Source organism: Tachyglossus aculeatus, chromosome 23, assembly GCF_015852505.1.
Source record: "Tachyglossus aculeatus isolate mTacAcu1 chromosome 23, mTacAcu1.pri, whole genome shotgun sequence".
Classification (NCBI taxonomy): Eukaryota; Metazoa; Chordata; class Mammalia; order Monotremata; family Tachyglossidae; genus Tachyglossus; species Tachyglossus aculeatus.
This window is the reverse complement of record NC_052088.1, coordinates 19,313,710-19,335,819: the sequence shown is the minus strand read 5'-3', so window position 1 is coordinate 19,335,819 and position 22,110 is coordinate 19,313,710. Positions and strand designations below refer to the sequence as shown.

Sequence of the window (22,110 nt, the reverse complement as noted above, 5' to 3'; positions counted from 1 at the left end):
CGAATGTCATACCTATTACAGGTACTTAATAGCTGAGGATTAAATAGAGCAGTGCCATTCTGTGAAACAGCCTATGATATAATGCTAGGAATAGAGTTTGGGTATAAAGCAGATGAATTGCACCTTTCAAAGATTTAACATTAAAAGTCCTCCATTTCTTCCTTACCAAGGATCCACAGTTTCTTTTTTTCCAGTTCAGGCCACCAGTGATATCCCATTTCTGAAAGAGGGAAAAATGTTCTGACTTTCCCTTTTTAATAGTGTTGGCTTAAATGTAAAACACTGCCAGAGATCTGGGTGTTTTGATTCCCTTTTCTAATTCTACATATTCAGTAGATGACAGCCCCAGATGCTTTCATTGTCCAACACAGCAGGTTCCTCCAAGTTCAGTTCTCACAATCATCTGTGTGGCTAGAGGAGACTGGTGAACCATAAATTTCTGTCTCCCAGAGTGTATATTGACTGTCGCGGATTTTGCCACCCCTGACCTTCCAAAGCTATTTCTGACTGATAATCCGGCAACAGTGATGATCTTGACTATTTTCCCAGAAACCATGTAGAGCAGTTAACCTGCTCTGAGCATTCATTTGCTGGATTGACTAAGTATATTGAAATGCGTATTCATTATTATTAATAATAGTAACAATAATAATAATGGTGCTTAAGAATTTACTATGTGCCAAGCACTGTTCTAAGTGCTGGGGTAGGTGTGAGTTAATCAGGTTGGACTCAGACCCTGTCCCACATTGGGCTCCCACTTTTAATCCCCATTTTACAGATGAGGTACCTGAGGCCAAGAGAAGTTAAGTGACTTGCCCAAGGTCACACAGCAGACAAATGGCAGAGCCAGGGCGGTAATAATAATTGTGCTTTTGTTTAAGAACTTACTCTGTGTCAAGATGGAGTAGATACAAATAGAAAGGGTGGACACAGTCCCAGTCTCATATCAAGCCCACAGTCTAAGTAGGAGGGAGAAAAGTGTTAATTTCCATTTTACATATGAAGAACCTGAGTCACAGAGAAGTTTAGTGACCTGCTCAAGGTCACACAGCAGGAAAGTTGTGGAGCTGGTATCAGAACCCAGGTCCTCTGGTTCCCAGGACCATGTTTTTTTTTCCATGAGGCCATGGGTCCTGAAGAAAGGATTGTTCAGCATTAGGACCTAAAAAAAAATAGTACTCAACTTCCCTCCCTGGGGCCCTGAATGAAGCCATATTTACAGGACTCTTTAAAAAAAAAACCAACTTTGAATATGCTAAAAAGAAAAATTAGGACAATTACTACAACAAATTTATTTCAAATGATTTATTGAAATCGCATCTACTTTATGGCCATGGTTTATTTTTCAGTAATAGAAAACAGAGTGCTTGAATTTCTTTATAGTTAAGCAGTACAATCTTAAATATGTGAGGCTGCTTTGCATTGATTGCACAACAAAAGGAACCATTATGTAAGTTTTGAGATAAGCAGAGGTGTGAGAATCCTTCATATTCATAATAATTTCTCCAGAGATAACTACTGTAAGAACTTCTCATTGATCATTTGCAACCATGAATGACATCTGTTAAATTATGATCCATAAATTCAAACTACTTTATTTCTTACATTTATTCATTTTGGACGTGATAGCCACTGCCTACCAGGATAATCCATTCAAACAAGACTTACTGCATTTTGGGACTGATCTGAAATGGTTCCTGAGCTTGCTGTTTAGACTTTATTGTACTGATTCCAGTTTGGCCCCATACTGGAGTTATAGGTTGGAGACTCTAGAGGAGAGGAACATAGGCTGGTGGTGGCGGGGGTGTCATAAATTGATGTCTAAAAGAAGAGATTAAATCTGGGAAAAAATCAGCTAATTCAAAGGTCTATAAAGAGGCCCTACGATTCCACACAGAGAGGGATCAGCAGTTGAACCCCATTTTTTCCTCTGAGGACAGAACAAGGAAACAATGACAGAAAGACTTATATTGGACAAGTAAAAATAATAATAATAATAATAATAATGGCATTTATTAAGTGCTTACTATGTGCAGAGCACTGTTCTAAGCACTGGGGAAGGTACAAGGTAATCAGGTTGTCCCACTGGGGGGCTCACAGTCTTAATCCCCATTTTACAGATGAGGTAACTGAGGCCCAGAGAAGTGAAGTGACTTGCCCAAAGTCACACAGCTGACAAATGGCGGAGCCAGGATTTGAACCCATGACCTCTGACTCCAAAGCCCGGGCTCTTTCCACTGAGCCACGCTGCTTCTCTAAAAACCCCTGTATGGTGGTAAAAGCCAGGAACACACAATCACTGTGTGCAGTTAACTATGATCATCAGGGAACTTGAAGGGATTTAAGTTAGCAAAGGGTCAAGAGCTCTGGATTCTGAAACTGATGGTAGGATTAGGAAAGTCAAGGGCCTTCCTAGCCCACCCCATGGTTAGAAAGGAGATCCCAATATTCCCAGAATCACCAGAATATCCAAGTGTGTGTATTAGTGTAGTATAGCGTGGGGGCATTTTTGTCTTGTCTTACGCTGTTGTCATTTCCTACCCATAGCGACTCCATGAACACATCTATCACCTCACCTCACCTCCTATTGCAATCCTTCTGGTAGTACATCCATTGAGTTTTCTTGGTAAAAATATGGAAGTGGTTTGCCATTGCCTTCCTCCACACAGTAAATTTGAGTCACTGCACTCGACTCTTTCCCATGCCACTGCTGCCCGCGTGACTCAGTGCCAAGAGCCCAGGCTTGGGAGTCAGAGGTCGTGGGTTCTAATCCCGGCTCCACCACTTGTCAGCTGGGTGACTTTGGCCAAGTCACTTCACTTCTCTGTACCTCAGTTCCCTCATCTGTAAAATGGGGATTAAGACTGTGAGCCCCAAGTGGGTCAACCTGATTACCTTGTATCTCCCACAGAACTTAAAACAGTGCTCGGCAAGTGCTTAACAAATACCATGATTATTATTAGAGAAGCAGCGTGGCTCAGTGGAAAGAGCATGGGCTTGGGAATCAGAGGTCATGGGGTCTAATCCCAGCTCTGTCACGTGTCAGCTGTGTGACTTTGGGCAAGTCACTTGATTTCTCTGGGCCTCAGTTACTTCATCTGTAAAATGGAGATTAAGATTGTGAGCCCCATGTGAGACAACCTGATTACCTTGTATCCCCCCCCCACCCCCACCCAGTGCTTAGAACAGTGCCTGGCACATAGTAAGCACATAACAAATGCCATCATTTATTTTGTACTTGGAGAAGCAGCGTGGCTCAGTGGAAAGAGCAAGGGCTTTGGAGTCAGAGGTCACGAGTTCAAATCCCAAACCCACCAACTGTCATCTGTCTGACTTTGTGCAAGTCACTTAACTTCTCTGTGCCTCAGTTACCTCATCTGTAAAATGGGGATTAAAACCGTGAGCTCCCCGTGGGGCAACTTGATCACCTTGTAACCTCCCCAGTGCTTAGAACAGTGCTTTGTGCATAGTAAGCGCTTAACAAATACCACTATTATTCCAGCACTTAGAACAGTGCTTTGCACATAGTAAGCACTCAATAAATGCCATTATTATTATTATTATAGCAGTTTTGAGTTGTAACAGATTGCCCACTTGCTAGCCACTGCCCAAGCAAGGAATGGAGTGGATATGCCTCAGCTTGACTCTCCCTCCCATAGGCAAGATTGGTAGAGTAATGATAATAATGGCATTTGTTAAGCGCTTACTATGTGCCAAGCACTATTCTAAGTTCTAGGGGGGATTCAAGGTAATCAGGGTGCCCCACATGGGGCTCACAGTCTTAATCCCCATTTTCCAGAGGAGGTAACTAGGCCCAAAGTTAAGTAACTTGCCCAAAATCACACAGCTGACAAGTGGCAGAGATGAGATAAGAACTCATGGCCTCTGACTCCCAAGCCCGGGCCCTTTCCACTAAGCCACGCTGCTTCTCTTACTGGAAGTACTACAGAGTACTGGAAACTCCCCAGGTATGATCCTGAAGGGAGTGATGGGTGAGGGGGAGGGAGGCATTTTTAGCCTGTTCCATTCTGCTGATACTGGTAAGCTTTGAATACCACACCCCCAGACTCTCCCCTCCAGCCAAAAAGCAAACCTAGAGTGCTTCCAGCACAAAACAGCAGGTTAAAAATAACCAGGCCTCCACTCCAAGTTCTACAGCTCCCAACTCCTAGGTAGTGGCCAATTTGGGGATTTCCCAGAAACAGATGGTTACCCTGTATGACTTGAAACATTTTGTGATTAAGACAAGATGATAGAACAGTCTAGGATCCTGAGAAATTTCTCTCAACCATTTTCCAAATTTTTGACAGTTCTATGTCTATGGGAGTAGTTTTCACTGATGGAGCTTTAACTTTTTATTTTTTTTTTTAATGGTGTTTGTTGGGTAAAGATAAGATAATCAGGTTGGACACAGTCCACATCCAATATGGGGCTCACAGTTTAAATCCCAATTTTACAGGTGAGGGAACTGAGGCATAAAGTAAAGTGACTTGGCCAAGGTCACACAGCGGACAAGTGTTGGATTCAGGATTGGGACCCAGGTCCTTCCGACTTCCAAGCCCATATTCTATCCACTAGGCCGTACTTCTTCTCAAAGCATTTGGAAGCAGTTTACTCCTCCTTGATGTGAGCAATTTATGGGAGAGGTGTCCCCTGTCCTCATAAAGATCCTCAATTAAAATAGTTGTTCCATGATATGACTTAAGAAAATTACTCTCATAGAGTACCAAAAAAGTTAAGGTTAGAAAGTCCTGGGATGGGATTCATGTGATCTGACACATCAAAATAATGTGAGAGACACCAGAAGTTCTTCTTTTTTTTTGCTTTGGGTATTGCAGGGACTAACTCCTCACAATAGGCTTCAGAGCTCTCCATCACCTTGCCCCTTCTTACCTCACCTCCCTCTCTCCTTCTACAGCCCAGCTGATGCAGTCCACTCCTCTGGTGCTAACCTTTTCACTGTGCCTTGTTCTCACCTGTCTCACCATCGACCCCTGGCCCAAGTCCTACCTCTGGCCAGAAACACCCTCCCTCCTCAAATCCGCCAATCATATTTCCACACTTCAAAGCCCTACTGAAGACTGTCCTCCTCCAAGAGGCCTTCCCAGATTAAGCCCCCCTTTCCTCAGCTCCCCCTCCCCTCCACATTGCCCCGACTCACTCGCTTTGCTCTACCTCCCCTCTCCCACAGCTCTTGTTATAGAATATCTATAATTCTATTTATTTCTATTGATGCCTATTTACTTGTTTTGATGTCTATCTCCCCCCTTCTAGACTGTAAGCCCATTGAGGGCAGGGATTGTCTCTCTTTGGTTGCTGAATTGTACTTTCCAAGTGCTAAGTACATTCATTCATTCATTCATTCATTCATATTTATTGAGCACTTACTGCGAATTTGAAAATTGTAGCCACAAAATCTGGAAGGAGAAAATGTGTTTCAAACATTCTCATCCAATGACAAACCTTGGCTATCACCTTGTTCTTTGAATAGGGGTTCGCTTTCAACCTTAGTTCTTTCTGTAATTAGTTAATAATGATCCTGTTGTACAACTAATTCCCTGGGTTGCCTCCCGATTTCTTATGCCCGGAATGAGTCAAAGTTTGAAGCCTAATCAAAATCAGATTTGAAAGGTGCATAGAAGAGACATGATAATTCACCCATCGCCCTGCAATAATTTTTTTGATTTACCCTTTTCTTTTTTAAGACATAAGTGAGATACCCTCTTGGAATCTAATGGAGAAGGCATTATGTTTCCTAAAACGTGTTCCAGATATTTTCTTCAAATGCTTTTCTGATATTTACTAAAATAGAAATTAGATAAATGGATGGTAGCTAAGTTGTTAGCTTAATGACATATTGGCATCATTCTTTACTGTTTATACCTTGTTTATGATACTTTTTGTATGCCTTTTGTAAAGAGCCATTATCATCTTCAAGAAGAACTGAGAGAAAGGTGACTGTGGGCCCTATCATGGCAACTCACCACTCACCGGTGCTGACAAGAACCTAGCCAAAGTCCTTCTGGGTTTATAAATTAAAAATATCATTAACCAGAATTATAACGTAGATATTCTGCTATGCAGCATTTTAGATATATTTTCCGCATTTCAAGTAAGAGATATACATCATCATCAATCGTATTTACTGAGCGCTTACTATGTGCAGAGCACTGTACTAAGCGCTTGGGAAGTACAAATTGGCAACATATAGAGACAGTCCCTACCCAACAGTGGGCTCACAGTCTAAAAGGGGGAGACAGAGAACAAAACCAAACATACTAACAAAATAAAATAAATAGAATAGATATGTACAAATAAATTAAATAAATAAATAAATAGAGTAAAAAAAATATGTACAAACATATATACATATATACAGGTGCTGTGGGGAAGGGAGGGAGGTAAGATGGGGGGATGGAGAGGAGGACGAGGGGGAGAGGAAGGAAGGGGCTCAATCTGGGAAGGCCTCCTGGAGGAGGTGAGCTCTCAGCAGGGCCTTGAAGGGAGGAAGAGAGCTAGCTTGGCGGATGGGCAGAGGGAGGGCATTCCAGGCCCGGGGGATGACGTGGGCTGGGGGTTGATGGCGGGACAGGCGAGAGCGAGGTACGGTGAGGAGATCAGCGGTGGAGGAGCGGAGGGTGTGGACTGGGCTGTAGAGCGAACATTCATTCATTCATTCAATCATGTTTATTGAGCGCTTACTGTGTGCAGAGCACTGTACTAAGTGTTTGGGAAGGACAAGTTGGCAACATATAAAGATGGTTCCTACCCAAAAATGGGCTCACAGTCTAGAAGGGGGAGACAGACAACAAAACAAAGCATGTAGACAGGTGTCAAAGTCGTCAGAACAAATAGAATTAAAGCTATATGCACATCATTAACAAAATAAATAGAATAGTAAATATGTACAAGTAAAATAGAGTAATAAATCTGTACAAATATATACACAAGTGCTGTTGGGAGGGGAAGGAGGTAGGGCGGGGGGGAGAGGAAAAAGGGGGCTCAGTCTAGGAACGTCTCTTGGAGGAGGTGAGCTCTCAGTAGGGCTTTGAAAGGAAGAAGAGAGCTAGCTTGGCAGATGTGTGAAGGTCTCTATATGTTGCCAGTTTGTACTTCCCAAGCGCTTAGTACAGTGCTCTGCACACAGTAAGCGCTCAATAAATACAATTGATTGATTGATTGATTGATTGATTGAAGGGAGGGCATTCCATGCCAGGGGAAGGATATGAGCCGGGAGTTGACGGTGGGACAGGCGAGAGCAAGGTACAGTGAGGTAAGGTACAGTGAACAACAATCACGACCCTGAAAAGTATCTGTTATTTTCAGCTTACAGAATTAGTCTCGTAATATCTTCTGTGGCATTTTCCAAAATAATTAATCAATCGATCAGTCAGTCAGTGGTCTTTATTGAGCAATTACTGTAAAGTCACTGTGGGCAGGAAACATGTCTACTAAATCTATTGTCCTCTCCCAAGAACTTAGTACAGTACTCTGCACAGAGCACAGGCTCAGTAAATCTGATTGACTGATTGCTCGATCAGAAGAGTACAATAGAGTTGGTAGACATGGTCCCTATCCTGAAGTATCTTACAGTCAAGTTGGGGATACAGATATGAAAATGAATTACAGGTAGGAGAAGTGACAGATTTTAAATATATGTGTATTACTGCAGTGTGGTGAGTCTCAAAGTGCCTAGGGGATGATGGAGGGAAATACAGTGTGGAATGAATGATTAGTCAGGAAGGACTTCCTGCAGGAGGTGTGATTCTCTTAGGACAATACAGATGGTAAGATGAGTGATCTGCCATTTTATTTTATTTTATTTTATTTTGTTAATATGTTTGGTTTTGTTGTCTGTCTCCCCCTTCTAGACTGTGAGCTCACTGTTGGGTAGGGACTGTCTCTATATGTTGCCAACTTGTACTTCCCAAGCACTTAGTACAGTGCTCTGCACACAGTAAGTGCTCAATAAATACTATTGATTGATTGATTGGAGAGGGAAAGAGTATGGACAAGAGGGAGGACGTGAGCAAGAGGCAGGTGATTTGAAAGTGAACAACAGGGAATAGGTTGATAAAAGAGGAGCAAAGAGTCCAGGCTGGGTTTTAATGAGAGAAGAGTGAGAAGAGATGTTGTGGAGAGTTGATTGGAAGCCTTAAAGCTGAGGATGATGGGACTCTGTGCGGGGTGGAGGTGGATGGGCAACCAGTGGAGGGTTTTTTTTGTTTGTTTGTTTTAATACTGTTTTTAATCAACCAGTGTATTGAGTGCTCCCTATGTTCAGAGCACTGGACTAAGCACTTGGGAGAGTACAGTATAACAGAATTATCAGGCAGAATAATATGGCAACTTCTTGGAGCAGCATGGTAGCAGTTTGGATGGGACCACATTTCTCCGTTATGTGGAGAGTGCATTCTTGCAGAGCCACATTTTAAGGAAATTTCATATTGTAGTTCTCTGAGTCTATTGCCACAGACATGCATGTAACTTTTTTTTTCCACCATCACACTCTCCTGGATCCAGATACCCACCCCTTGGATGGAAGAATATTCCCCATTCTGACTAGCCAAAATCTAGAGAAGAAAAACAAATCTGAAAGAATTGAGTATGTGCTACTCCCATTTCAAGGACCAACAGTCTCAGAAATAATAGCCAGATACATGCTATGAGAGACACCATTACTTGGTGATCATTTATAATTGTATTCAAATAAGAGTCCACTTATGAGTAACAAATGCATTAACCTCATAATTAGGGGGACTACCCGAATATTTTCCTCCAGAAGCTACCACCAACTTTTGTCAGGTCCAGAAAGTTATTCAAATTTGAAGTTCCCATGTTAGCAGTAACAGTGTGTCAATTCAATGAATTTTATAGAATACAAGAAGCAATTTGAAACAGCCTTTACCCATCACCTCCACTCCCCCCCCCACCCCCCCCCCCACCCCCCCCAAGGAAGTAATTGGGTATGTAGGTAAAGGTGGAACAGAGCATACAGCAATGTCATATTTTTCCTGGCCAATCTCCCTGGTGTCTTTGTTCTCTTCTTTTGCATATTCTATTTATCTGGGCCTCTTTCCGATTAGCCTCTCTTCCCCCTCAGGATTGAATGCTCATAAAAATGAGGTTCGTTGCCTAGGTTATCCAATCTTGTTCGATCTGCCCATCTGTCAGGGGCCCATGCAGATGCCTGAAAACACAGCTTTTATCTTGACCTTCACAACCAAATTCAGTTTCATAATTTTCTAAGTCAATTAAGTGGTTTACACTTAAACTCTTTCGTGAGTCCAGAAAAAATCGAGGTGGTTATAACCTTTCCCTCCATCTTTCCACCCACCTGCCTCCTCTGTAGTGTTCGTGAGGATTTATTTATGTAAAATCATTGCGAATGGCAGTTGGAGTACAGTGTTGGTTGGCAGAAAGCCTGGTAGCTGCCCTTCCCTCCCCCACAAGTCCCTAATGGAGGGGGAGGAGGAGAGAGGAAATGAGTTGCCGCCACTACTGCCCGTTAGCCAGTGACACATAACTGCCACTTCACAGTCCACAGAGCAGGGGCATTACATGCTGTCCTCTCTGGCCAAAATATTTATTTCTTTCACCCGTGAACAGAATTATGAAGTAAGTTGAATGCTGAGCATGACAGAGAGCAGAGGTCACCCATTTGGCCAAAGGGCTGGGTCCGTTTGATGTTAAAAGTAGCCTCCTCCTCTCCCAGCGATGATATGTTCCAGCTAGACCAGCTGGTCTCCAAGACACCTCAGGCCATAGGACTCTAAGGTGACAAACGCACAGGTCACCCTGAACCTTTTGTGTAGCTCTTGTGGCCAGACTAGGCAAGGCCCAGGATGGAGCCAGGGTGGAAAAGAAGGGTGGTGGCCATCCTGGCAAGCTTGGGTGGGACCTGGCCCACATTCTCTCTAGGTAGTCCTGAACAGAGTGTGTTTTGTGTCACTCCACTTGAGCATTCCCAAGTTAAGCCCAGGCCCTATGAGTAACTGCTTCTATTTATGTTGGAGAGAGTGTGTGTCACAGGCGATGTAGAAATTGGGATGATTAAGTCCAGTTTGAACAGACTGCTGCCTGTGCAAGTAGGAAACTGGACTAAACTAGAACAAAATGGAAAAAAACATTTCTAGGTCAGCCAAATGTTGGGGGAGGGCACCGTTAAGGTGGGAGAAAAACACATCTGGCTCGAAGAGCCAAAAGATGTAACGTAGGGGAAACATTTCCACCCAGTAGAAAACCAAGGTGCTGTTAGGAAACATGATGGAAAAAAGCCGCTGGAAAACCCCTCTTAACCCAAGATGATGGGAAGATCTTAACGGAAGAGATGTTCTGTTTTGCAAATTGGGGTAAAATTTAAAGATGAAAATTTAGAATATTTCTATATGTGTATTCCCAATTTGAGTATATGTAACAATAATGACAGTGTTTGAGGGCCCACTAGGTGTACAAATACCAGTTGTACTTAGGAAGTACAAAATACAGGTGATGTGTTCCCTGCCCACAAGGAGCTCATATTCTTGCTCTGCACTCAGTAACCACTCAATGAACACCATAACTACCACTACTTCTATTTCTTGTGCTGTCTTTGTGGATTTCACTTTGTGAATTTTTTCTGTTGTAGTTATTAAATAATAATTGATCCTTAACAATCTGCTGGGCCCTTTGCAGAGGATTAACCTTTGCCTAGGTCATTCGTGCTTAAATTGGGATTGAGGATGCGAAAGTGGGTGTGTTTTGAAAATGGAAGGATTGGAGAAGAGAGGGGTAACTCAACAAAGCGGGAGAAGTAGATCCATATGGATGAATTGAGCAGGAATCCCAAGATTCTCAGATGAGGAACCATATGTTTATTGGATCTAGTGCTAGGTCTCAGATGGGCTAGCATTTGCTATGGTTGAGTGGAGAAGGCCAAATCCCAAATAACATTTCTGCTCCCACAATTCCATCATCTTGCACCTCTCCCTAGGTAGATGTCGACTTAATAGCAGAGCCAGCAGCACAGTAAAGTGGATATGAACTATTGTGTCAGGCCCGGAGGTGGGGCTCACCTCCCAGGTCAAATGAGACCCCCAAATCTATATCTAGTGGTCCATTCTAAGATAGCCAGAGGAATATACTGCATTAGATTTTCTCATCAAATTGTCACACCTGCACAGAGGGCTTTGCTCCATGTTCCATAATCCCCTCGCTGAGGGCAGCAGAGGATGGATGGAGGGAGAGTGAGGGAGGTAGAAAATAGAAAGGCCCAAGCCTGAAAATCGAAGAAAGAATGGGCTGAGACAATCCAGATTTCTAGGTTAGAGGATGCAGGCAGGAGGGAATGAGGCCAAACACCCCCCACCCGCCGCCAGAGGTGTGAAGTCCCATCCAAACCGTTCCTACTACCATGCTGAAGTTTCTCATTTCCAGCTATCCCTGTGGTTTCCTGGCCCCTAGCTGTCTTCCCAGTATCTGCCTCCCAAGGTGAAGATCGTGAAAGGCAAGCATGACGACTGGTGCTAAAAGGTTAAAGAGGGAGGAGGGAGCACCGGTGGCTAATTTAAAAAAAACAAAAACCAAAAGCAGGATAACAACGAATTCTGTAAGTTTATCATACAAGTCAGACAAATCACATTGTTAGAAGAGGTAATAAAAGGATTTAAAAGTGAAAAATGGAGGGAAATCTCTGTCATTTATGAAATCAATTCCTAGCCTTTGTATTGAAATTACATATTGATCATTTTAGTGTCTGATAATTACCAAAGTTTACTTTAAGCACAGGTTCACAGATATAGAAATTGCATATGGGAGTATTACCACAGATGTCTCAATTCATGCCTCCAAAATTATTATTTTTTATTCAATGAATCCCTGACCTTAACTCCCCCTGCTTCTGTATTTTTCAACATTCTGGTTTCCTGTAAAAAACAGTTTCCATGGTTAATGACAGAATTTTCCTTTCATGTCTGATTGAATTTGGCAACATTGATGGAATAAGGATGGAGATTGTTTTTTTATTGGCAATCTTTAAATTCTGAAAGTTGTGATCAAATTCAGTGGAGACTAAATTCAGCAATGAGCTAATTTAAATGGAAGGCATTCAGTGTTAAGATTAGCTGGGAAATCTGTTTCTCACCAGTAAATAACTATGCATTATTTGTTTTTTAGACTTTCTCAACACTACTTGCTGTTTCTCATGCTGTGTGCTTTATCAGACTGTAACACTACGTTGTGTGTGGCAAAATTAAATTTTGCTTTGTTTGTTTCTCTTTTTAGGTAGACCTTCTAGTCCCTACCAAAGTGACTGGCATAATTACTCAAGGAGCTAAGGATTTCGGTCACGTACAGTTTGTAGGTTCCTATAAATTAGCTTACAGTAATGATGGAGCGCGCTGGACTGTGTACCAGGATGAAAAGCAAAGAAAAGACAAGGTAAGGCAATAAGCTAAATAAAGATTAATGTATAGAAGGTTTTAAAGCAAACATCAAATCAGTGGCAGGAGCCTGCAGGGCCATGTGTTCTATATGCATTTGGTCAGAGAAAACAAAAATTATAGGACATAAAGATCCTTACTTTCAGTGGGTCTATGCTGTCCCAGCACTGTCCAGTGAATAGGATGGAATCAAAAGAAACACTGCCCCCTTCCAAATAGTGTATGCCAAATTATATCACATGACTTCACTACAAAATTTCTTTCTGTTTTAATGTGGTTCTCTTTTCACAATTTTTACTTCGTAAAAGTTATTTTTATCCCTCTATTATCTGAACTATACTGCAAGTGGCCCTCCTCATTATTAGCTGACTTTTCCAGGGGCAAATACAAGATCAGCTGAGAGAATTTTTATCAGGCTACACAAAGTTCTTTAAAAGCTCCGAGACCTGCCACCTTATCCGTTAACAAGATTTTGAGGGTGATTTGGCTGGAAAGATCTGGAAAAAAAATATCTCTTAAGCACTTATCATGTGCCAGGCACCTTACTGAGCGCTGGGATGGAGTCAAGCAAATTGGGTTGGACACAGTCCCTGCCCCATTTGGGGCTCACGGTCTCAATCCCCATTTCACAGATGAGATAGCTGAGGCCCAGGGAAGTGACTCGCAAAGGTCATACTATAGATGAGTGGCAGAGGTAAGATTAGAACCCCTGACAATCCGAATCCCAGGCCCATGCGCTATCCATTATGCCTCTCCCCTCTTCACTCTGCTGCCCGGATTATCTTTCTCCTCAAAAATCCCCAGTGGTTGCCTATCAATCTTTGTTTCAAGCAAAAACTCCTCACTGTTGGCTTCAAAGCTCTCCATCACCTTGCCCCCTCCTACCTCACCTCCCTTCTCTCCTTCTCTAGCCCGCACACACCGCTCCTCTGTTGCCGCTATCTCCTCACTGAGTCTCATTCTCGCCTGTCCCACCTTCGACCCCTGGCCCATGTCCTTCCCCTGGCCCGGAATGCCCTCCTTCCACACATCTTCCAAACTAGCACACTTCCCCACTTTTCAAAGCCCTACTGAAATCTCACCTTCTCCAGGAGACCTTCCCAGACTGAGCCCCCGTTTTCCTCTGCTCCTCCTTCCCTCCCCATCACCCCGACTCCCTCCCTCTGCTCTACCCCCCTCCCTGCCCCACAGCACTTGTGCATATATGTACATATTTATTGTATTAACGATATGTATATATTTATAATTCTATTTATTGATGCTATTGATGCCTGTCTACTTGTTTGGTTTTGTTGTCTGTCTCCCCCCTTCTAGACAGTGAGCCCGTTGTTGGGTAGGGATTGTCTCTACTTGTTGCCAAATTGTACTTTCCAAGTGCTTAGTACAGTGCTCTACCCACAGTAAGCGCTCAATAAATACAACTGAATGAATGAATATGCCATACTGGCTGTGCAAATGGGACAATTTTTCTGGGTGTGCTTTCTGATTGATCCAGGGACAGCTACTGCACAACACTGCAAGGTCCCCGCCTTTCCCCTTATCCAGGCTGCCTGAGGACTCCCTCGATGTCTTCCCTAAACACCCCCGCATTTTTCAGGTAGCAACAATTGGGAGGTTGAGTCTGGGAGCTGGAGAAGCAGCTGGTGGTAGTTGGTGCTGACCCCAACTACCCTCACAGGCTTTCCTGCTTAGGGCATCTCTGTTGATATCTGGTTGGAGATTCAATTAGATTGGCTACATTAGATTAGGTAATATAGGAAATGTTTGTGCAGATATGGCCGATATTATACATACCAGGCAGACCTGATGCTATTAAAGGCAGAAAATTCAATTCTACTGTGACTCCCACACTGAGCTGATTCATAATGCTTTATGTAAATATAATAATAGCTTTGGATTTGTTTGATATAGTGAATATTAAAAGTGTAATGAATGGAAAAACGAAGCGTGATGTTGAGTAAACAGAAACGAATTAAGGTATACTATCTGCTGGTAATGTAGTTTTCTAATCAAGACTTCAGGTGGTTTTACTAAGTTAGTTTGGAAATTGCTTTCTAGAAACAATTATAGGTTTCCTGATTTTATTAGTTCATCTGAACGAGTATAGAAGGGATTGTTTGCCTTTTCAGATTGTTATGGATTGATATGGTTTGAAGTTAGAGATATGTACGTTTAGGGTAACTAGTATTTTTTATTTTAGTAGAAGGTATTTTGCATGGGCAGTGTGTTACCATTTTCAAAATGACCTCTTTCTTTCTCCTGTGTTTTCGGAAGGGAAAAGAAATGGAAATAAATGCCTATAAAGTGGATGGAATATAAGTATTCATTAAATTGCTGAGCTGGATTTGGATAAATGTGCTTTTTATAATAGGATGTGTGTGTGTTTCATTACATCTTCTATCTTATGATTGAAGATGATGCTTCATACAAGATTTTATCCACATATGCATGCCCCATTATAAAATCAACACCGGCAGACATAATTATATATATTCATGTGTCCACACACATGCAGTTATTTGATTTTTCAAATGGTTAACAGTGTCTTGAGTGTTTATAATCAATCAATGGTATTTATTGAGCTCTTACTATGTGCAGAGCACTATTTTAAGCACTTGGGAGAGTAACCAGTGCTTAGAACAGTGCTTGGCACATAGTAAGTGCTTAATACTATTATTATTATTATTATTATTATTATTATTACAATAGATTAGCAGACGTGTTCCCTTCCCATAACAAATTTACAGTCTAGAGGGGAAGATAGACACTAATATGAATAAAAGCATTATAAATAATGCCTAAAAGGATTTGGGGTTTGCAAACACATCTTATGATGATGATGATGGCATTTATTAAGCGCTTACTATGTGCAAAGCACTGTTCTAAGCGCTGGAGCACTGTTCTAAAACACTAGGGTGACTTCGTTGAAAATTTTTTCCTACATAGCTTTAAGAAATACATAAGCCGTCTCAATCAGAAAGACATATATGTCGAGCTGCTCATATCAAATGGCAGCACTTGTATTGACAGGTCAGTAGGTTTTCTCTCCTTTGCCACTGGTGTAGTTTCTGTTTATTGTACACAAAAACCTAGAGCAGATGCAAAATCAAAGACTTGGGAAAAAAGGTTAAATAAGTAAATCTTAAAATAATAGCTAGAGTCCATGTTTGGTGTAAGTGGAGTGGATGAGATTCCTGGAATGTATGAATACTCTCCCTGTCCTCTAAGCCATAGGAAACCAATGCATGGCCAGAAAATACATTTCAAATTTGACTGGAGTAAAATAGCTATCTTGTTCTCCTCAACTAGAGGTCAGTAGCTCACTATTCCTACAGTTAACAATTTCAACAACTTCATTTTTATTTTCAAATATCCCAAGTTTTAGAATGAATATTCAGGCACAGTATTGAAGCTTTGGGTTTGTTTTCTTGCCATGCATACTTTTCTTTAACAACAGGGATCAATCAATTAATTAATCATATTAATTAAGCCCTTACTATGTGCAGAGCACTAACCTAGGCCCTTGGGAGAGTAGAGCACAGCAGAGTTGGTAGACACGTTCCCTGCCCATGAGGAGCTTACATTCTAGAGGAGATTCAAATCCTTTTTAGCACGGAACACTAAATGTGCTCCCATCTTCAAAGGCATCAAAATGTGTGTGTTGAATAGTTTAAAAGGCAGTTCTCAAACTGACCTTTTATACTATCTAGTTGTTGTCATGAAGACTTTAGAAATATTTTGCATAAATTGACCCAAAAAGTCCTTAATGTGCAAACTTGAAAACGGCGGGGTTGGGGGGGAAAGATTTCTCATCAACTCTTGAAATCTTAAATCATATAGTTTCAACAAAACTGACCTATCTCTCCCACTCAGTGGAAAACAGCAGTCACTCTGCATCTGTGATTTTAGCACTGTTTGGTAAATTACCTCTGTAATTTAAGGTACCACAAAACTGTAGAAATGTTGAATGCAATTATCCAATTTGGAATTTGGCTTTAGATTTGAACAGGGAATTCTGGTTGAGATTGCAAGGACAAAACAGTTATTTTCATCTAAAAATAAAGTGCTTTGATTTCCCTGGAGAATCTTTTGGGGACTGAGTTTGGCAACTTCAGTTTCTAACTGGAACCAGTTGTATTTTCTGGTTGCCATCTGGGTCTCTCAGTAGCCTCCCTCTGATCAACAGAGGCCGGTGTGGATGAGCTTTTCTAGAACTCCTGAAAGAATCTGGGTTTAATGAAACTCACTCATTTCAAATCGAAAAGTAAATCGAAACTTTCTCTAAGGCTCCCCATTTTGAAGTAGAATCCTGACTTTTCTAGGGTTAAGGTGGTGAATTAAGATGGGAGGGGTAAAGAATCAAGTTGTTTGTTTTGTTTTTCTCTTGGGCAAGTAAACACGCAAGGCCAGAAGTAACGACTTTTAGAAGCGGAGAAAACCCAAGTTGCCGGAGCCTCATTTAGCCTGACAACATGCCGTAGAGCACGTCTGTATGTTCCCTGGTTGAATTCAGGCTACCCCACAGGACTCGCATCCTCATCCAGCTGGGGTTCTTTGAGCCAGCTGTTTCCAATCCTGGCAGGGGCAAGCCCAAGTCGGCAGCAGCCTGGGGACATGCCCACTTCCTAGGGCTTGGGGGAATCTGTGACAGAAGCCCAGTCTTCACCCACTGGCCTCCAGCCATCCCGCCCCCACTTAGGTAAACAGGGTTTTGGGAGGTGAGGAGGGAGTAGCAGTAGCAGTGGGCCTCCTCATTTTCCAAGTCAGTCCAGTCCCTATGTGAGGATGTATTCACAGTCGGCAGGCCCAGCCCAGCATCTTTAACATTCCTGCTGAAATAAGCCACTGACCGTGAGCTGAAATGGAATTTGATTTTGAGACCTAAACAGGGGGCCAGCCCATCACAGACAGAGGTCAGACTAGTTGCCAGGGCCATGGTTCTGTTGCTGTTCTTTCTGATGCCGTGTCTGGTGGCAAGTCTGATAGATGGGTGTCCCTTGGGTGAAAAAGATGACACTGAGCCAGAGAAGAAGTGTATCTAGTGGATAGAGCACAGACCTGGGAATCAGAAGCTCCTGAGTTCTAATCCCAGCTCCGCCACTTGTCTGTTGTCTGACCTTGGACAAGTCACTTATCTGCTCTGTGCCTCAGATACCTCATCTGTAAAAAGACTGAACCCCATGTGGTTTGTGGACTGTGTCCAACCTGTTTAGCTTGTACCCACCCCACCACTGAGTAGAGTAACAAATGCCATTTTTAAAAATATAGTAATGAAGAGGAAGAAGAACTTGGCAGACACTTTAAAAAGGGACAGAAGAGTGTTCCTGACCTAGCTAACAAGAAAACAGAATGACAGAAGAAAGGAAGTGTGATCTTTCTTCAAAAGGAATTTATCTAAGAACTTGAGAAGCAGGAGATCGTGATAAAATTGCCTGATATCACACGAGCAGGTTTTCCATTCATCTGGCTGGCAATGGTGAAATTCATGTCAGGGGCAACCTGAGGTGAACCAGTCAGCTCATCAGAAAAAAAGATGCTATGAGGAGGTAATGGTGTTCGTTCTGGATTATGGAAAAGGGTGAATCATAAACACAATTATCCTTGTGTCTTAATAATAATATTAATAATAGTGGTATTTGTTAAGCATTACTATGGGTACTGTACTAAGCCCTGGAAGGGAAACAAATAAATTGGGTTGGACACAATCCCTGTCCCATGTGGGGCTCACAGTCTTGATCCCCATTTTACAGATGAGGTAACTGGCACAGAGAAGTGAAGTGACTTGCCCAAGGCCACACAGCAGTCAAGTTGCAGAGCCAGGATTCGAACCCATGACCTTCTGACTCTAAGTCCCCTGCCCTATCCACTACACCATGCAACTGCTAGCCGGTATGGAGTTGCAAACTCTAGGGCCCAGTTGACAGCTCTGAAATATAAGTGAATAATGCCTCTGGAGAAAGAAATCCTCTTTAGAAAAATAAAGCTTTTAAGAGGGGGAGAGGGCAGTTAGTTGGGAACCTTAAAACCTTGATGTAGGTGTTGCAGTTTGCTTCTTGTAGTAACTGTGAAGTGACAAGATCACATGTACACTAGACAGAGGTGATTCTTGTTAATGGGAGAAGCAATTACTGGAGCAGTAAGACCAGCAAGCACAGTGTTGTGGCAACCTAGAATGGAGTTGACTAGGTCCAAGACTAGGACGATGGTTGTGGGAATGAGGAAAAAGGAGGTTATGTGGAGAATTCTGAAAAACAAAGATTTGATGATAGAATGTATGTAAAAGGTGGGAGAAAATGATAAATCTAGAACGATATTGAGTTTATAATGATGTGAGCACCAGGAAGAAAATGAAGTGATTGTTGGGCACTGGGAGGAAGAATGGATTTGGGAGGAAACATTGTAAATTCAGATAGCGGTGGGTTGAGTCAGTCAATCAGTGGCATTCATTGAGCACAAACTTTTTGTAGAATATTGTACTAAGCACTCGAGAGAATATATCGTTAGTAGACATGCTCCCCATCAGTTATATTTATTGAGTTCTTACTTTGAGCACTGGACTAAGCATTTGGGAAAGTACAATACACAGAGTTGGTAGATGTGATCCCTGCCCACAGGGAGCTTACAGACTACAGGGGGAGACAGACATTAAAGTGGATTAGGGTTAGGGGAAATAGAAGAGTATAAGAATATATATTTATATATATGTAATGTAGGACTGGGGAGAGAGTATCACAGTGCTTAATGGGTGCTCAACCAAGTTCATAGTCAATGTAGAGAGGAAGGTGGAGAGGGAAAATGAAGGGCTGAATCCGGGAACACCTCTTGGAGGAGGTGTGATTTTAGTATGGTTTTGAAGGGCAAGTTCCAGATCCAAAGGAAAATGTGGGCAAGGGGTCAGTGCTGAGATATATGAGATTGAGGTGCAGAGAAAGTAGGTTGGTGTTAGAGAAGCAGAGTGTACGGTTAGGGTTGTGGCAGGAGATCAACAAGGTTAAATAGGAGGGAGCGAGCTGATCGAATGCTTTAAAGCCTATCGTAAGGAGTTCCTGTGTGACTCAGAGGTAGATGGGTAAAGACTGGAGTTTCTCGAGGAGTGGGGAGATGCGAGTAGAACTTTTTTTGTGTGTAAAATGATCCAGATAGCCGAGTTAAATATGGCCTGGAGAGACAGGAGGCGGGGAGGTCAGTGAGGAGGCTGATACAGAAGTCGAGGTGGAAAATGAGTGCTTGAATCAGCATGGCAGCAATTTGGATGGAGAGAAAGAGTAGATTCTAGAGATATTGTGAAGATAAAACTGACAGAATTTTGTGACAGAATGAATGTGTGTTGAATGAGAGTTGAGTCAAGGATAATCTCAAGGACAATGCCAAGGTTATGGGTTTGTGAGACAGGGAGGACAATGGTGCTGAATACGCTGATAGGAAAGTCATGGCGGGGGCCAGGGTTTTGTTGAGGAGGTGAGGTCATGTTAAACTGGCAGCACTGACAGGACATCCAAGTAGAGGTGTCTTGGAGACAGGAGGAAATGTAAGACTGCACACAAAGGGGAGAGGGGTCAGAGTTGAAGACATAGATTTGGGAATCATCTGCATAGAGATGATGGTGGAGGCTATGGGAGCAAGTGAGTTCTCCAGGCAAGTGGCTATAGATGGAGAATAGAAAGCAACCTAGAATTTAGCCCTGAGGGACACCTATAGTTTGAGGGTGGGAGACAGAGGAGGTGCTTGTCAAAGAAACCAAGAAGGTATTGCCAGAGAAACAGGAGAAAAACCAGGATAGGATGGCATCAGTAAAGCCAATTAGATAATATTTCCAGGAGAAGGAGGTGACCCAAAGTGTTAAAGGCAGCAGAAATGTTAAGGAACATTAGGATGGAGTAATAATAATAATAATAATAATAATGGCATTTGTTAAGTGCTTACTATGTGCAAAGCACTGTTCTAAGCGCTGTGGGGATACAAGGTGATCAGGTTGTCCCACGTGGGGCTCACAGTCTTAATCCCCATTTTACAGATGAGGTAACTGAGGCTCAGAGAAGTTAAGTGACTTGCCCAAGGTCACACAACAGATATGTGGCGGAGATGGGATTCGAACCCATGACCTCTGACTCCAAAGCCCGGGCTCTTTCCACTGAGCCACGCGTAGTGGCCATTGGATTTGGCAAGAAGATCCCTGCCCTCAAAAAGTTTACAGTCTAGCTGGAAGGACAGGCTTTTAAATGATTTACAGGTAGGGGACACATTCTCAGCCCTTCATTTTCCCACCCTACTAGCCCTCCCCTCTGCCTCACCTATGTTGTGGGTATTCTCATTAAGCACTTTGATATTCATCCCACTCCCTGCCCTCAGTATTTATGTACATATCCTTACATGCTTTTGCTTCCCCTATCTGTAATTCATTTTAATGTCCATCTTTTCCACTAGATTGTAAGCTCCTTGAGGGGAGAGGATGTGTCTACCAACTGTACTGAACTGTACTCTCCCAAATGCTTAGTACTGTGTTCTACATACAGTAAGTGCTCAGTGAATACCATAGGCACTAAACTAAAAACATTAGACTATGAAGATCTGTATATCAGTACTACAGCAGAGAGGGAGTTCGCAAGTGCTCCATTGGCTTGTAAGTGCTCAAATGGCATTATGGGGAGAAATAGGGTGGGTTGAGGATGGTAACTAAACCTGAATGAAAGATCTCCAGAAGAAAATAGTATAAAGGAAAGAGAAAAGTAGAATGCACAAAATTGAGCCCTCTGTACCGTCACAATTAAAGGTAAAAGAGAAAAGGAGCCTGCAAAAGAAATAGCTGTGCAGTTTGGAGACCAGGGCATTATGGTAACCGGATACATTAAGGCATCTTAAGTGCACAGGGGAAGTACGAGTGGACTAGATTAGCTCTTTAAAGTTTTTAATGTGGCTATGAGTAGGCCATTGATGACTTTGGTAAGAGCAGTTTTGGCTAGTTGGTGAGAGAGAAATCCAGGTGGGATTCAAGGAGAAAGTTGATACTTTGGCGGACAGGTGAAGACAACAGGTGCAGTTTTGGAAATGATTGGGAGAAGACAGATGGAATGGTAGGGGAAGGGAGACTTGGAGGAAAAGTCCAATTTGTTTAAAGGCAATAAGTTTAAGAAAAATTACTTCAATATGCAATTCCCTGAGTGAAGGTCTTCTAGATATCCATGGAGTTTTTACAGCCTACTCATTTGTAAATATTTCCTAGAGGCATATATCTTCAGAACAGCACTAATTCTTTATTTTATCCTCAGGCAAACAGAAGTAGATGTTCCAAAACTGGATACCATTCCATTGGTTTGGATAATTACTTAGATGGGATATGTCCAACACTGATATGACCAACTGTTCATTTATAAAACAGTTTGGGGCTGTTGGTGAGTTTCCCTGGAAAGTCAAATTGACTGAGGTTTTTGGTAATTTCCACACCAACTTGGTAGGTTGAAGATAAACAAAATGAAATATTTCTATACACAGGGCAGCAAGTACATGGAATTTATTATTCCAGGAAGTTGTCCAGGCAGAAAATGCTAGGTTCAAGAAAAAATTCAAATGAATTCACTGAAGAAAGGTCCAAGAAGTGTTAAGGGGAAAAGTGGGTATTTTTAGAAGAGTAAGTTTTTGATAGGTTCACAAACCATAGACCCAAGATAAGTTAATGGGAGAATGGTTAGATTCT

The 22,110-nt window shown here is 42.3% G+C and overlaps 1 protein-coding gene across 1 annotated transcript in view; it reads left to right on the top strand.

Annotated features, from left to right (window-relative positions):
- The window catches only part of EDIL3 (EGF like repeats and discoidin domains 3), a 319,182-nt gene that overhangs the window by 283,918 nt on the left and 13,154 nt on the right, over positions 1-22,110 (top strand). Inside the window, exon 11 of the mRNA XM_038765904.1 lies at positions 12,262-12,417. Coding sequence (XP_038621832.1) covers positions 12,262-12,417 — 156 coding nt within the window. The remainder of the gene's footprint in view (positions 1-12,261; positions 12,418-22,110) is intronic.